The sequence below is a fragment of the Calidris pugnax genome, unplaced genomic scaffold (genome assembly GCF_001431845.1).
Source record: "Calidris pugnax isolate Ruff unplaced genomic scaffold, ASM143184v1 scaffold474, whole genome shotgun sequence".
In the NCBI taxonomy this organism is placed as follows: domain Eukaryota; kingdom Metazoa; phylum Chordata; class Aves; order Charadriiformes; family Scolopacidae; genus Calidris; species Calidris pugnax.
This window is the reverse complement of record NW_015091223.1, coordinates 234,501-248,155: the sequence shown is the minus strand read 5'-3', so window position 1 is coordinate 248,155 and position 13,655 is coordinate 234,501. Positions and strand designations below refer to the sequence as shown.

Below are 13,655 nucleotides of genomic sequence, written 5' to 3'. Positions count from 1 at the left end.
CTGTGATTTTGAGGGAGCATATGGCAATACTCATCCACGGTCTAACTCTTCTCACATCCATTCTGTTTCATTCAGGATGAGTCTGGCCCAAGTTCATTGATGATAATTTTAGTGGTAACTGTCAACTAAAATGTCACTGTATTTTGCAAGGTGGACTCCTTAAATACAATGGACTTATAACCAGGTCCTTTATTATGCCTCACTGTATAAAAGCAAGAGAGGTCTATTAATCTTGTTTGCTAATTTTAATTACTGCATGTACCTTGAATTCCAATTAGCTATGTTAGCCTGATAAAGCAACAGAGAATGTGCAAGTGGAAAGTGCATTTCACTAAAAACATCTCGTGCTTTGAGCAGTAGCAAAGAAACTAGATTTTTTCCTGCTTGGTATTGGTGGAAGACGCTGCTGAAAGGATAAATCCATCCAGCCCAGTGAGGACGAAGTCAAAGGACCCAATATTTTGGCTTGAGGGCTTTTGAATAGTGAGATCCATAATCAACCTACCTTGTGGGCACAGTGAGGAGAGCAGCAGGGAAATAGACTCTACTGTGCATCAGTGAGGTATTTGGCCCTCAATCAAGGAGTTTCACTTAGACTCCTAGATTTTCCTGCCCAAATTGCAAACTAGGGAGCTAGTGATACTGGGCTGAGAGTGGACATACTTTCAGCACTTGCTTAGAAAAACACAAATTCATTTTGGACAAGTGAAAAAGTGTAAGTCCCTAATGGTGTGTCTTGGGCTTCGAGCAGATACTCAATCATTTTATATTTACTATTAGCAGCGGGCTGGGGTCCCAGCTTTGGGCCGTAACTGTACCTGTTCGTAAAGCGTACGCTCTATCTTTTTGTCCTCTTTCTTTTTAGAGAGCCAGCGCTCACACAGGAAAACGAATGACTCCTCTGTGGTCTCATCCAGGATCTCTACTTTTTCCAGGAACCAGTCGGGACTGATCATGCTATTGTCGTGACGAATCTTGATCTTGTACAAAATGCCAAGGTCCACAGCCTGTATAGTAAACGTGTCCTCCTGCAGAGTGTGCGACAGCAGTTTCTTCTGTTAACGAGCTCTCAACAGGTCATCTACCAGACAAAAGCAAACGGAGACTACAGAGCACAATATGTGTTTAAATTCCATCTCACTCAAGGGTGTTCAGTTAAAAGCTTTGCAGCAGCCTTTAGGGGCACAGCTAAAGCTGTTCTGTGGGGAAGTGTTTTGAAGCCTGGTTCTGCTACGAGGGGAGCTGCACAAAATGTCACTCTTTCTTACAACCAATTAGAATATTGAATTTCTGGAATGCTACATCTTGATTTTTAATTCTAAGTAGATTTCTCTTACTAATTGTGCTGCTTTTGGCTGGGGTAGAATCAATTTTCTTCATAGTAGCTGGTATGGGGCTACACTTTGGATTTGTGTTGGAAATACCACAAGAGATAATAGCACGATGTAGATAATATAGGGATGTTTCAACCATGGCTGAGCAGTGCTTACACAGCATGAAGGCCCTTCCTGCTCCTCACCTCACCCCACCTCACCAGCAAGTGGGCTGGGGGTGCACAAGGAGCTGAGAAGGGACACAGCCAGGACAGCCAATTCCAACTGACCAAAGGGATATTCCAGTATATAAATATATATATATATATATATATACTGTTCAGTATATAAAGCTGGGGGAAGAAGAAGAAAGGGAGGACATACAGAGTGATGGCATTTTGCCTTCCCAAGTAACCATTACACGTGACGGAGCCCTGATTTCCTGGAGATGGCTGAACGCCTGCCTGACAATGAGAAGCAGGGAATGAATTCCTTGTTTTGCTTTGCTTGTGTACATGGCTTTTGCTGTACCTATTAAACTGTCTTTATCTCAGCCCATGAGTTTTCTCACTTTTACTCTTCTGATTCTCTCCCCCATCCCAACTAGAGGGGAGTGTGCGAGCAGCTGTGTGGGTCTTAGTTGCTGGATGGGGTTAACCCATGAGGCTAACCCAGTTAGATTTGTATGGACAATCCAGATAAAACAATCTTTGCCATCATTACATCCAAGCATCTCCATACGAGGCTGTGAAAATGACTCATGGACTGACCACAGAGTACCAGAATTATTTTTTTAAACATAGCCACAGTTTCGGTCCCTTGAGTTTATCATGCAGTGAATTACAATATATACTATGTGGGTGCAAATCAGTTGCACAGAGGCTTCAGGAATGAGAGACCTCAGGTTTTGTGCACTCTCAAATCTGCAGCTAACATTTCAAGCCAGTTTATCTGGACCAAGCTCATAATTCATCTATCAGTGACTTCACAGAAACATCTACCCATTTTCTGCAGTGTCTGTTGGTTGTAATACCCAGCTGACAATCCATATGAAGCATTTTAAGAGGCAATTTTTGAGAGGTAAATGGAATCAATCAATTCATCCCTCGTAGGAGAACTCAGCCTGTAAAGACAGCCATGGACGTGTTAGGTTAAGGACTGTGAAATGGAAAGTGTTATTAACCCATTGCATTTGTACCTGTCCTCTTTCAAACTTGTTGAAGTTTGTTTCAGATTTGCTGAGTTTTCTCTCTCCCATGTCCCCCAGGTCTCCATAGATATTTAGGAAAACATTAGCATCTGTCCCAGCACCGTAGATATCTCCTGTGAACACACTGATCTTGTACGTGTGAACTGCAGAAAGAAATGGAGATGTGATTTCTGGCCAGGTGAATTATCAAGGTCTATCTTAGATACTGAATTTACCTAAGGAAATGGTCCCCAAACTTTCTGCTCATCACTCAGTTCTTGTAGATTTGTAATCCCATATGTTTTATCCTTTCAGGGTTCTGGTAATGATCCAAAGACCGGAGAATCACTGAGCTGAAATGTGCTGACTGTCCTTTTCTCCATCTAATCAATGCCTGTGTATTGCTTTGATTGCATAGTTCACAGTTAAAAATTCAAAGAATTGTTGTGGTAGTTACTGTATGCAAAGTCGATAGAGGTGGGGGAACTCTGCACCTTTTCATACCGAGGCTCAAGGGACCTACATCTGAGAATCAGTGATTCGGTGTTGTGAATTCTTAATACTCCATCTTCCATAAACAAACTCCAGGGATTCAGATGTGCAATTACTACCAGAGTTAATGGCATGTATCTCTATAAATTCCCCAAACAGAAAGAGAGCAGGTTGCTGAGTCCTTTAGCTGAGACTGTATTTAATTAAGGAAGTGTTGGAGCTTCACTGTTTACGTACCCTTTCTCTTCAGCTTGCTCCATGATGATCCAATAAAACCTCATCAAATCTTTAGTAATGCGTTTTACTAAACCCGTTAAATACTCCTGTTTTTATTTTGCTGCTCTTTTCCCAATTACACAGGGAAAACAAACAGTTACTGAAAGCATCCTTGCCAGGAAAACAATTAAGGACTGTACGAGTCTCTGATTACCCTGGTGGCATATGAGCCTTGGAGAATGCCTCCCTGCAAATCCCAGGGCAATGCAAATGAGAAAGAGGCACAAGGTCTTAGTTAGGATTCTTCTTTGTATGCTAGCAGCAACAAAGAAAATATCTTTTTCTTCTGTACCTAGCTTTCTCAGTAAAACAGGGTCTATTTTGCTTCACCATCTATGAAAGATTTCCATTTATTTACCTAAGAAATGGATCAAGATCATCACCTGAGACCATTCATGAGGCTAGGTGCAATGCCAGGTCTTCCGGTTTGCTTCTTCACATTATGTCCTACAGGGTTACAGCTTTGTACTTGAGAGACAACCATTACATTAGTAATGAAGGGAGCAATGCATATCGTCTAATTAGTCAGTGCATCCCTCTCTGGGATTTGCTTGCCAGTTCTAGAGACCTCCAGGACTGACGTGCAGTCTATTATATAAAAGATGATCCTCAGAACACCTCGAGCTGATTTGCCTTTGCTGTCATTTACACTGTGTCGCTGCCCAAGATGTATGAGGACTCATAGAGATGCAGAAGACAAAATTCCTGCCCCAGATACCTTATAGCTAAAGCAAAAGTTCCCAAACTCCATCCCTAGCTCCCAGCCAAAAGAAACCTTCAGTTTTCCAAAAATCCCATTCCACAGAATGTAAAACTTGTTTTAAGGCTTTTCCTTTAGAAGGAAAAAATGAGTCACTCGAGTTAGTTAACTCATGGTAAATAATGTAAGGTAAAGCAAGAGAAGTTGGTAAGTTAAAGAAAATGTCATGTAGGCATCTAGCCGCCATGCCACTGACTAAATGATATTAAAACTGTCTTTAACTCAGCAGGAAAAACATCTCCCATGAGCTACCATGTAGTTCCTAACAGGAGGAAAGAGCACGCTGCTCTCTTCTGAGGGCACAGTGCAAAGGCTCCAGCCTTCCCTACATTGCCTACGTTGGCAATGGAAAACACTCACAATCCATATAAATTCCACCCTGACAATGGTGTGCTGTAAATGCAAATCAGACTCTGGGAGAAAAAACACAGGGAGAGAAATTATTTTCTCTGTTGAATCATCTTGTTGCCATATGTAAGAGTATAGAATGAAAATGGCAGCTGAATTCAGTTTGTTCTGCTCACGATGTTGGAAGGTTCACGACTTCTCTGAAGGGCAGCAGGAGCTCAGAGTGGGAAAAGGGGGTCCTGCAGGAAGAAGCATTAGAAACAGCTGAACATACAAAGAAGCAAGGAGTTTAGGGTGAAACTTCAGTCTTTAGAACCATAGAATCATTGAGGTTGGAAGAGATATTTAAAATCATTGAGTCCAACCATCAACCCAACACTGACCCATGTCCCTAGGCACCACGTCTGCCTGGCTTTTAAATACCTCCAGGGGTGGTGACTCCACCACTTCCCTAGGCAGCCCATTCCAAGGCTTGACAACCCTTTCAGTGTAAAAATTTTTCCTAATATCCATCCTAAACCTCCCCTGGTGCAACTTGAGGCTGCTTCCTCTTGTCCCACTGGCTGTTCCCTGGGAGAAGAGTCTGACCCCCGTTGGCTACAGCCCCCTTTCAGGGAATTGTAGACAGCAAGAAGGTCTCCCCTCAGCCTCCTTTTCTCCAGGTTCTTGTTCAGTTCCTTCAGTTACCAGGAGGGCCAAACACTGAATGTGAACACTTTAATAAGATGGGCTCAGAGTTGCATAAGCATTTATTCTCCTCTCCAGAGGCACTTTAATGAGGTGATGGTGGCTGTCTAGAGGCAAATTTTTAGAGGATGTCCCTATGTACCTGAAGAGCAGCAGGAAAAAACAACTGAAGCAGGGAAGAGGAGCATAACTCAGACTGGTAGGGTAGGAAGGAAGGTGTAATTGGGCAAAGAAGTAAAAATGTTTGCAGAGCCTGGAAGACAACATGGAAGAATTTTGTTAGGCATCAGAGGAGACGTGCAAAACATGTCAGTGTGAAAGCGTGTCAGTTGTAGTTTTATAAATGCCCTACATGAAAATAATGGCATTACTGCACAAAAGTGCTTCAGGTACAAGAGAGTCCAGAGAACAGGAAGGAAAAGAAAATGTGAATAGTCGTACCAGCGTTGCATTTGCCTGAACTACACATCCAAATGTTTTGTTCCAAAAATTAGATGACTAGGTCCTGACCTACTCCTAGGATTTCATTACCTTCTAATGGGTCTTCAACTTCTTCCTCTATCTGCTTGAGTGTCCCATCCTTCATGAGTTTTTCAGTAAAAATATCAGATGGTACCAGTTCTCTTATAGTCTCGCCGTCGTCTTCAGACTTTGCAAGCCACCTTTCACATGGAAATGTGATGGTTTCTGAGCCCTGAAGTAAACATGACAGAGATAATGTCTTCAGAACAACATGAGCAAGTGTTAGCATCTCCCCTTTGAAAATGCTCTGACATGCAGGCGAGGATTTTCAGCTCATGTATGTATGCATGTGGATGTAGATGCAGAGCTGAAATAGTATATAGAAACATTTCCTCCAGAAAGAGGACATCTGAGGACTCTGAGAAGAAGCCCTGAATGTGCAGCAGAGAACAGTATTCCCAATGGCTGCATGAGACTGGCTGTAAGATCCAGCAGATCTCTGCCATTCCCAGTTTTCAGTCTTGCAAATGCCTAATCAGAACTGCGCCATTCCCGCTGAAGCTGCGTTTTACTGAGACTCTGCAATCCCTCTTCAATCTTTATTCAGGCAGCATTCCCTTTGAAGTCAGTAGGGTGGTTTTTTTTCAGAGTCAATACTTCAAGATTTTGTCCTATAATTCTGTGAGTCAAGCTGGTTTCCAGGCAATTCCCATACGTGCATTAGGAGGAAAAAAAAAAGCTATTTAATTTTTGATCTTTTGTTTTGACTTCACTTTGGTGGAAACAAATATGATTTCTATCATCAAACAAACAAAAACAATAGAACATGTGTTTTCCACTTGGTAAACAAAATCAATCCCAGACTACTCATTAAGAACAGACTCCTGTAAGGCCTCCAAGATGGTAAGAGGCAGGCGGCTTTCTGTGTGCTGTGGCTATGTCTCCATAAAGGAAGGGGCATGAGCCATCATGCAACTTGCAGAGCCCACAAGTCTGAACAGAAAAAAGAGGAAAGAAGTTAGTTTTGATCTCCCAGTAACTAAATAAAGAAAGAGAAAATGGCCCTTTTCTTAATGACAACTACATCATTTCTTTCCTAAGTATGACAGGGGCTGTTTCCAGAATTCTGTGTGCCACCACTTTTATGTATAACAGATATGAACACTGTCCACCTTAATTACTCTCATGTGATTATTTATCAAATCAATACAGTGTCCTTTCTTCACTACTTTTATTATTTAAATAGTAAAATATCAATACATAGCAAAAGAAGGGAATAGCTGTAGCAATACTGAATATAGTTATTGCTGTGTCCTACTGCACTGCACCACCCTGAGCTGTCAGATCCTGTCCCCCCTGACATGGTCACCAGTGAGGAATTGGTTGCACACCTGACATCAGAGGTGCACTCTGGTCTCTGCTAACCCAGAATGAACAGCATATTGTCCCACCACACACAGATCCCAGATGAGTTAATCCACTGGAGCCAAACCCCTCCAAGGGACTTGTGTGATCGAGTGTCTTGAGTCCACAGCAGAACCATCCTTTGAACCTGCACAGCCCAAAGCTTCTGCTGTCAATAAAACACCATTTCTCTTCCTCTCTCCTGCTCCCTGCAGTGCTGCTGCTTAACCTGAGGCTTGCAATGTTTAGATCCAGAAGGTGGTTTGGAGCATGACTTGTACAACATGGTGTCAAACAAAACCAGCAGCGCTTTAGATCATTGATTCATAGACTCAATGAATGGTTTGGGTTGGAAGGGACCTTAAAGACCATCCAGTTCCAACCCCCTGCCAGACAGAGACACCTCCCACCAGACCAGGTTCCTCCAAGCCCCCTACAACCTGGCCTTGAACCCCTCCAGGGATGGAGCAGCCACAGCTTCCTTCTCCAGATGATTTCAAGTGATATTTGTGCCGTACAAGCAAAACACTGCACCTAATGGCTGGCCACATGACTACTTCTGCCTCCTCGCTTCTGACCGTATAACCTGTATTATCTCACCATACGCTGAGCTGAACAGTGTTTATCAACCCCACCTTCAGTCTGGGAAGAGAGGGCTCTCCAGAACGATGCTTCAGTGCTGAAACTCTCTCCTCCCAGTAGAGATCCCACTTCAATCATGTCTCTCGCTGAAGCTTTTAACTGCTCCTAAACATTCATAATGTTGGCTGTACGTGCCATCGATACGAACACTGTTTATTTGGTAATAGGACGTCTAGAGACTTGAGTGCCTGCACAGTGGGGCATAATATGCAGTTACCGTAAGAGTTAATTGTATCATTATTTTAATCACCATGTCATTGCCACAGTTTTTATTGGAGTTTCCTTGTTAGTGATTGCATTAATATTTAAGTGATGTAAAGTGCACTGTTTTATGTTACCCACGGTAAAATCCTCTCGCAGCTCCGAACAGAATTTGTTTCATTAGCGTCTGAGTCTGGCCCTAAGCTAGAAGCGGGGTACAACAGTGTGCTAAAAGTCAGTGCTTTGCCCTTCTCCAAGCTGTAACAAATGAAATATAATTATCAGATATAATTGGCACGCCAAGGCAGAGCTTTATTGGCATGCGACAATCCCGGTTTCTTACCCGAGTGCTTTCAATATAATCGGAAAAGTTACTGACCTCATTTTTCTTTTGCAGCATTACGGATACATCTAGACACATCTTAGCAGTCTCATCAGGTAGCACAGCTTTTAGAAGCGTTGGCAGCATATTGCTATCCTGTGGCAGGTCATAATATCCTGCGGCTGATCAGCGGCATCACGCAGGGCTCTGCTTTCTTCTTTTTTTTTCCCATGCCATAATCAAAAGATCAGCAGAATTGTAAATCTCCCCGTTTTTTAAGTTGTTCAGGGTTTTCTTCCCTTCCTCCACCTTCCCAGGTTTCTCACTGCCTGTCCTTCAAAGCTGCTGTAATGACCGCAGAGCTGCACAGCCCCAAGACCATTTCTGGGCTAATGGAAGAGCACCCAACAGAGAGCCCTTGGGAGCTTCCCAAAGTGCTCCCAAAGTTAAGGATAGGTGTAGAAAGAGGCAGCCCAGGAATCTCTTTTCCCTTGGTTTCCATATCTTTGCACACCCCCCTCTTCATCTTCCCTAGCCTGTGGCCAATAATAATATCTCCCAAAACAATGTCACCTTGCTCATTAACCTAATGAAGCTGTAACAAGGCAAGGGTTAGTGAACACACAGATAGAGGGTCTGATAATAACAGAATGGCAAAAAGGTGATCATGAGAAACTTGTGGAGAAGCTCATAGAGGAAGATACAGGCTTAAACCTGATGGGGAATGTTCAAGGCCAACCTTCAAGTTGATTGTCAATCTGAGAGTAAAATATATCCTGTAAACTTTGAAGGTAGAAACAAGATGAGAAGAAGGTTGACCATGACTGAGCAAGCTGTGTTTGCACCATACTTGATATTAGAAGTCATTTCAGGAGGGAGCAGAACTGAGCATTGAGGTAGAGATGAAAGATGATAGCCCTTCAAAATAAGGGGAGAAAGGACAATGCTTATAAATACTTGATCAATGCCTATAAATGCTTAAAGGGAGAGAGTCAGGAGGACGAGTCTGGTCTTTTCTCAATGGTGCCCAGTGACAGGACAAGGGGAAATGGGCACAAACTGGAGTATAAGAAGTTCCACCTAAACATGAGGAGGAACTACTTTACTGTGAGAGTGGTAGAGCACTGGAACAGGCTGCCCAGAGAGGTGGTGGAGTCTCCTTCTCTGGAGACATTCAAAAACTGCCTGGACAAGATCCTGAGCAACCTGCTCTAGGTAGTCCCACTCTGGTGGGGGGGTTGGACTTGATGATCTCCAGAGGTCCCTTCCAACCCCATATGATTCAGAGAGCGCCCAGGTGTTCCCAAACACAGCTACTGCTCCAATTCTCAACTAGTCCTGAAGAAGTGATCTTCTTCTGAAGTTCCCTGCAGTCAGACTCATTCCTGTTCCTACAGCCAGCATCTGAAAGCAGAGCTGAGGAACAGTTTCTTATGTGGGCAAGATGAAGACAACTGATCTGGCTGCACTGCTTTAATCCTGTTGACGCGAGCAACAAAAAGTCCTAGGACCTAACTTGATGGGTTTTACACAAGCGATTCAGGGACTTGCACTGAGAGGCATTGTGCTTGTATTAATTGTACTGGCTCCCTGCATTTATTCTTCCAGAATTAAGGAACTGATGAAATTATTTCTTGCCCATATTTAGCAACAATCCTTGTTATTTTAAAATGGTACACCCACTTCCTTCCCTGTGATTGTTCAAAATGAAACTACATGTGAAAATATGAAGCTTTGGCCTTTCATGTCACCCAAAACCACCATTATCTAAGTTAGCCTTGAGCACTCCAGGATGTCCAGCGGCAGCACAGGGCCATCTGCTCAGCCCTGTAATGCTTTACCAGAAATGGGTACAAACTCAGGAATCTCCCCTCTCAGTCCAGCAAGCAAGTCATGACAATGTTGCCTCCAAACCCAGCAGGCAGATCACTCCTTCACACGAAAGATAAAGAGTCATGAAGACCTCCAAAAGATTGAGGAGCAACATCACTGCTTTGCTCCTGCCCACTGCCAGGAGGAAATAACATTATTTCACTGAATTTCAGTGAATTTTTAGAGTTGGAAGGGACCATAGAGATCATCTAGTCCAACTCCCCTGCTGAAGCAGGATTGCCTAGAGCTTGTCCCAGCATGTGACTCAGGACTGCATCCAGGCGGGTCTTGAAAATCTCCAGAGAAGGGGACTCCACACCCTCCCTGGGCAGCCTCTTCCAGGGCTCCATCACCCTCACCGTGAAAAAGTTCTTCCTCATATTCAAGTGGAACCTCTTATGTTCCAAGTTGTGCCCATTGCCCCTCGTCCTCTCACTGGGAACCACTGAGAAGAGTCTGGTTCCCTCCTCCCTCAGCCCGCCCTTGAGATACTTGTCAGCATTAATAAGGTCTCCCCTCAGCCTTCTCTTCTCCATACTACAGAGTCCCAGCTCTTTCAGCCTCTCCTCATAAGGGAGATGCTCCAGTCCTTGAATCATCTTTGTAGCCCTACGCTGGACTCTTTCCAGTAGTTCCCTGTGCCTGTCTAGTCAAAAGGTACAACGAGAACAGCATTTTTTTAAAAAGCAATGACTTCAGAGTCTTATCATCAACATTTGGAGAATAAAACATGGCAATACATGTTTGTTGTCCCCAGATCCCCAAGCTCTAGCCAGTTCATTAGCGTGCATTGTTCTTTGGGGACTCATTTTTCACTGTTAACCACGCTTCGTATCCAGAAGATGTGCTCTGGGAAATGGAGGCAGCTGCTGATGGAAACATATCGCAGAGGGCTGGGAGTCATAGCATTACCTTTCCATTTGGCAACAGCCTTCGAATTGTCACACGGTCCAGGTGCCATCCTGAGTTCAGTCCTCCACCCTTGTGTCCTATGCGAATCTTTTCAATGATGTCACCAACATCCTCCAGCTACAGAAAGAAAAAAAAAAAAAAAGAAAAGAAAACAAAAAAGAGAAAGATTATGGCATGAACAACAGGTGGCTTTTGAGACACTACCTCTTCAGCTTGTTTCCTATTTTTCCAGTCTGTATGAAGTCCCAGAGGAGCAAATATTAGTGTTGATGCCAATTATGGCCTAACTTGCATTTTAGCTAAAGGGTTTCCCCAAATTTCTGTTCCAAAAATGGAGAGCATCTTGCTCTACACAAATTACCCATCGTATGAGGCAGATTTGGTTACACAGCAGCAACCCTGCATCTCAGGCTTCTCTGTATGAGTAGGAATGAAGGTAATTTTTTAGAAGTTGCAATTCTGCCACATCCTAAATTGTCCTTTTGATATCCCTTTCCTTTTTGAACACTTATGTGCACTCTTATAACACTGGAAGAATAGCTTTGATGTCAAAATACAGTATTAACTGCCTGGCTTTTTATATTACTTCTCTCCTGATCCACCACAGAATCCCAATGCCATTCTGAGCAAGTCAAAGGGATCACTATCTTATGAAGTGGCTACTGGCTTTTTATGCCTCACCGTACCACTCGAGTAATTTGTTACTAGTCCATTGCTCTCAAGTCACCTCCCTTCCAAAGGCTTGGACAGGAAAAATGATGTTATCTCCTTAGAAAAATCTTTTTGGCTATTTCAGTGCAAGCTTTTGTGTAGTCAGTCTTCAAAAAAACCAACCCAGTGGATGCAGGAGAAGCACACTGAGCTGTCTTTCTGCCCATAGGGACTTGGAGTCTTTTTTTCTTGGAAACATGAGAAAACCAAACATCTCAATTTGCACCACTGGAGACTACTCCCTTCTTCTCTTCCCAGCTGACAGGATTGCTCCATAATGAAGCAAAGACATCCACAATTTTAGAAGGCTCCTTGACTCAGAAAGGCTGACTGGGCTGTTCAAGGAGTTCACGCTCGGAACAAATGAGGTTTGACTTCACCAGCCCTGCCCTGACTTTAGACAGCATAAGTATCATTGCAAAATACTTAAAAAGATCCAAACTCATTTCTAAAACTCGTCCATGCACACAAGCATGCACTAGGGGAAAATTATCTTCTCCTCTTTCGTTCTGTCCAAAACCTCATCTTTCAATGAGGTTTTTAATCAATACACAGCAATAAAGTGTCGCTGGACCAGTAAAGATCCATGTTAAAGAAAAAGTGGGTTTTACCCTGCTATAGGCGTCTCCAGCAAATCATCACTTGGGAGCATAGCTGAGATCAGTCTCTAATCTTTTTTGCCTCTTTTGTTAAATATGAAATGGTAGGGGCAGGTGAAAACATGAAAACAAATGGGTAATTTTCAGTTGATGTTTTTAAGGTCTGTTGAACTCCAAATGAAGTTTCGGGACAGGCTAATATGATGTTGTAAATCTGGAGAACAAACTGCATTTTCACTCACTTCCTCTAGGCAAAGCACTGATGTTTCAGATTCTACCAAACCTGAAATAAATCTTATGGAATAGAGAAATAACAGTAACACTCAGTTTAAGATTTATACCTATGGACTAACACAACCTCTGTTATGAAAAACTGTGTGGAAACTCCACCAAAATAAATCTTATTCTTTGTTTTTAAGGAATCACGCTGGGGATTTATTTTATGATTCATGCCATATAACAACAATGTGGGCTGGGAGCATTTTTAACTTGTTAAAAAGTTTGGTTTTAAGATTTGCCTTCAATTATTTCACAAAACAAACCAAGCTCAAAACACAGAGAGGTTCTGTGGCCCTCTACAAAGTCAGCATTGCTGCTGTATTCAGGGAGGGAAGCTGAGGACATGAAGCAGTACCAACAGGTACTGCCTATATATTTCTGCCTCTCAGAAATCCTCAGCAATAAGAATATTTTATTAATAGGAATTGCTGAATACTGCAGATGTAAATAAGCTCACTCACTGATGTGCATTGGTTTACTATTTGCATACAGTTGTGCAAAGGCTTCAGCAAATACTTGATAAGATCTTTTAGAAAACCTTGGTTGTTCAAAAATGACGGAGTCTGCAAAAGAGTAATGGCCTCTCTCTGTCTGAGGATACAGAGACAGAGATCATGATGCTTAGGTTGCCATAGAATTAGAATAAATGAACACATTCCACCACAAATGAAGTGCTACTTAAGTAGTGAGCACCAGCGACCAGCCCCTTCATCACAATCTGCTGAAATAGGAACATGAAATGATGCAAAGGAACCTTAAACACAAGGCAACTAGTTTCAGTGATACTGCAAGCCTTTGGATCCCATTACCTTTCAAAGTATTGCAAACTGCAAGAGAAAGCAAGTATGCAGACAAATAAGAACGATAAGGAGAAGTGCACATGTTAGATCCAGAATGCATGGACACTGACAGCTTCTCTTTACCAAGTATGGCCTAGGAAATGGGAGATGTAAAGACCTTCCAGAGTGGCTCTCAAATTTATCTGGAGGGACAAGGCTCCATATCCATGTATTGGCACATCTCAGCTCCATGATAAAATTGCATCAACCTTCACATGGCTTAACATGGGCCACGGGGACACTGCTTGTTGGTACCGTTGAGTTACTACTAAATGGAGGTCAGTAAGAAAAGATTTGATCCAGCACACAGTAAATCTGTTGCAGAACAGAGTTTTGAGCCCACATTC

General features: G+C 42.8%; 1 protein-coding gene across 1 annotated transcript in view; it reads right to left on the bottom strand.

The window, feature by feature from the left end:
- Nucleotides 1–13,655, bottom strand: part of LOXHD1 (lipoxygenase homology domains 1) — a 140,804-nt gene that overhangs the window by 60,316 nt on the left and 66,833 nt on the right. The window contains exons 24-27 of the mRNA XM_014959844.1: nucleotides 10,881–10,997; nucleotides 5,597–5,759; nucleotides 2,512–2,666; nucleotides 819–1,028 (exon numbers count right to left, since the gene is read on the bottom strand). Coding sequence (XP_014815330.1) covers nucleotides 819–1,028; nucleotides 2,512–2,666; nucleotides 5,597–5,759; nucleotides 10,881–10,997 — 645 coding nt within the window. The remainder of the gene's footprint in view (nucleotides 1–818; nucleotides 1,029–2,511; nucleotides 2,667–5,596; nucleotides 5,760–10,880; nucleotides 10,998–13,655) is intronic.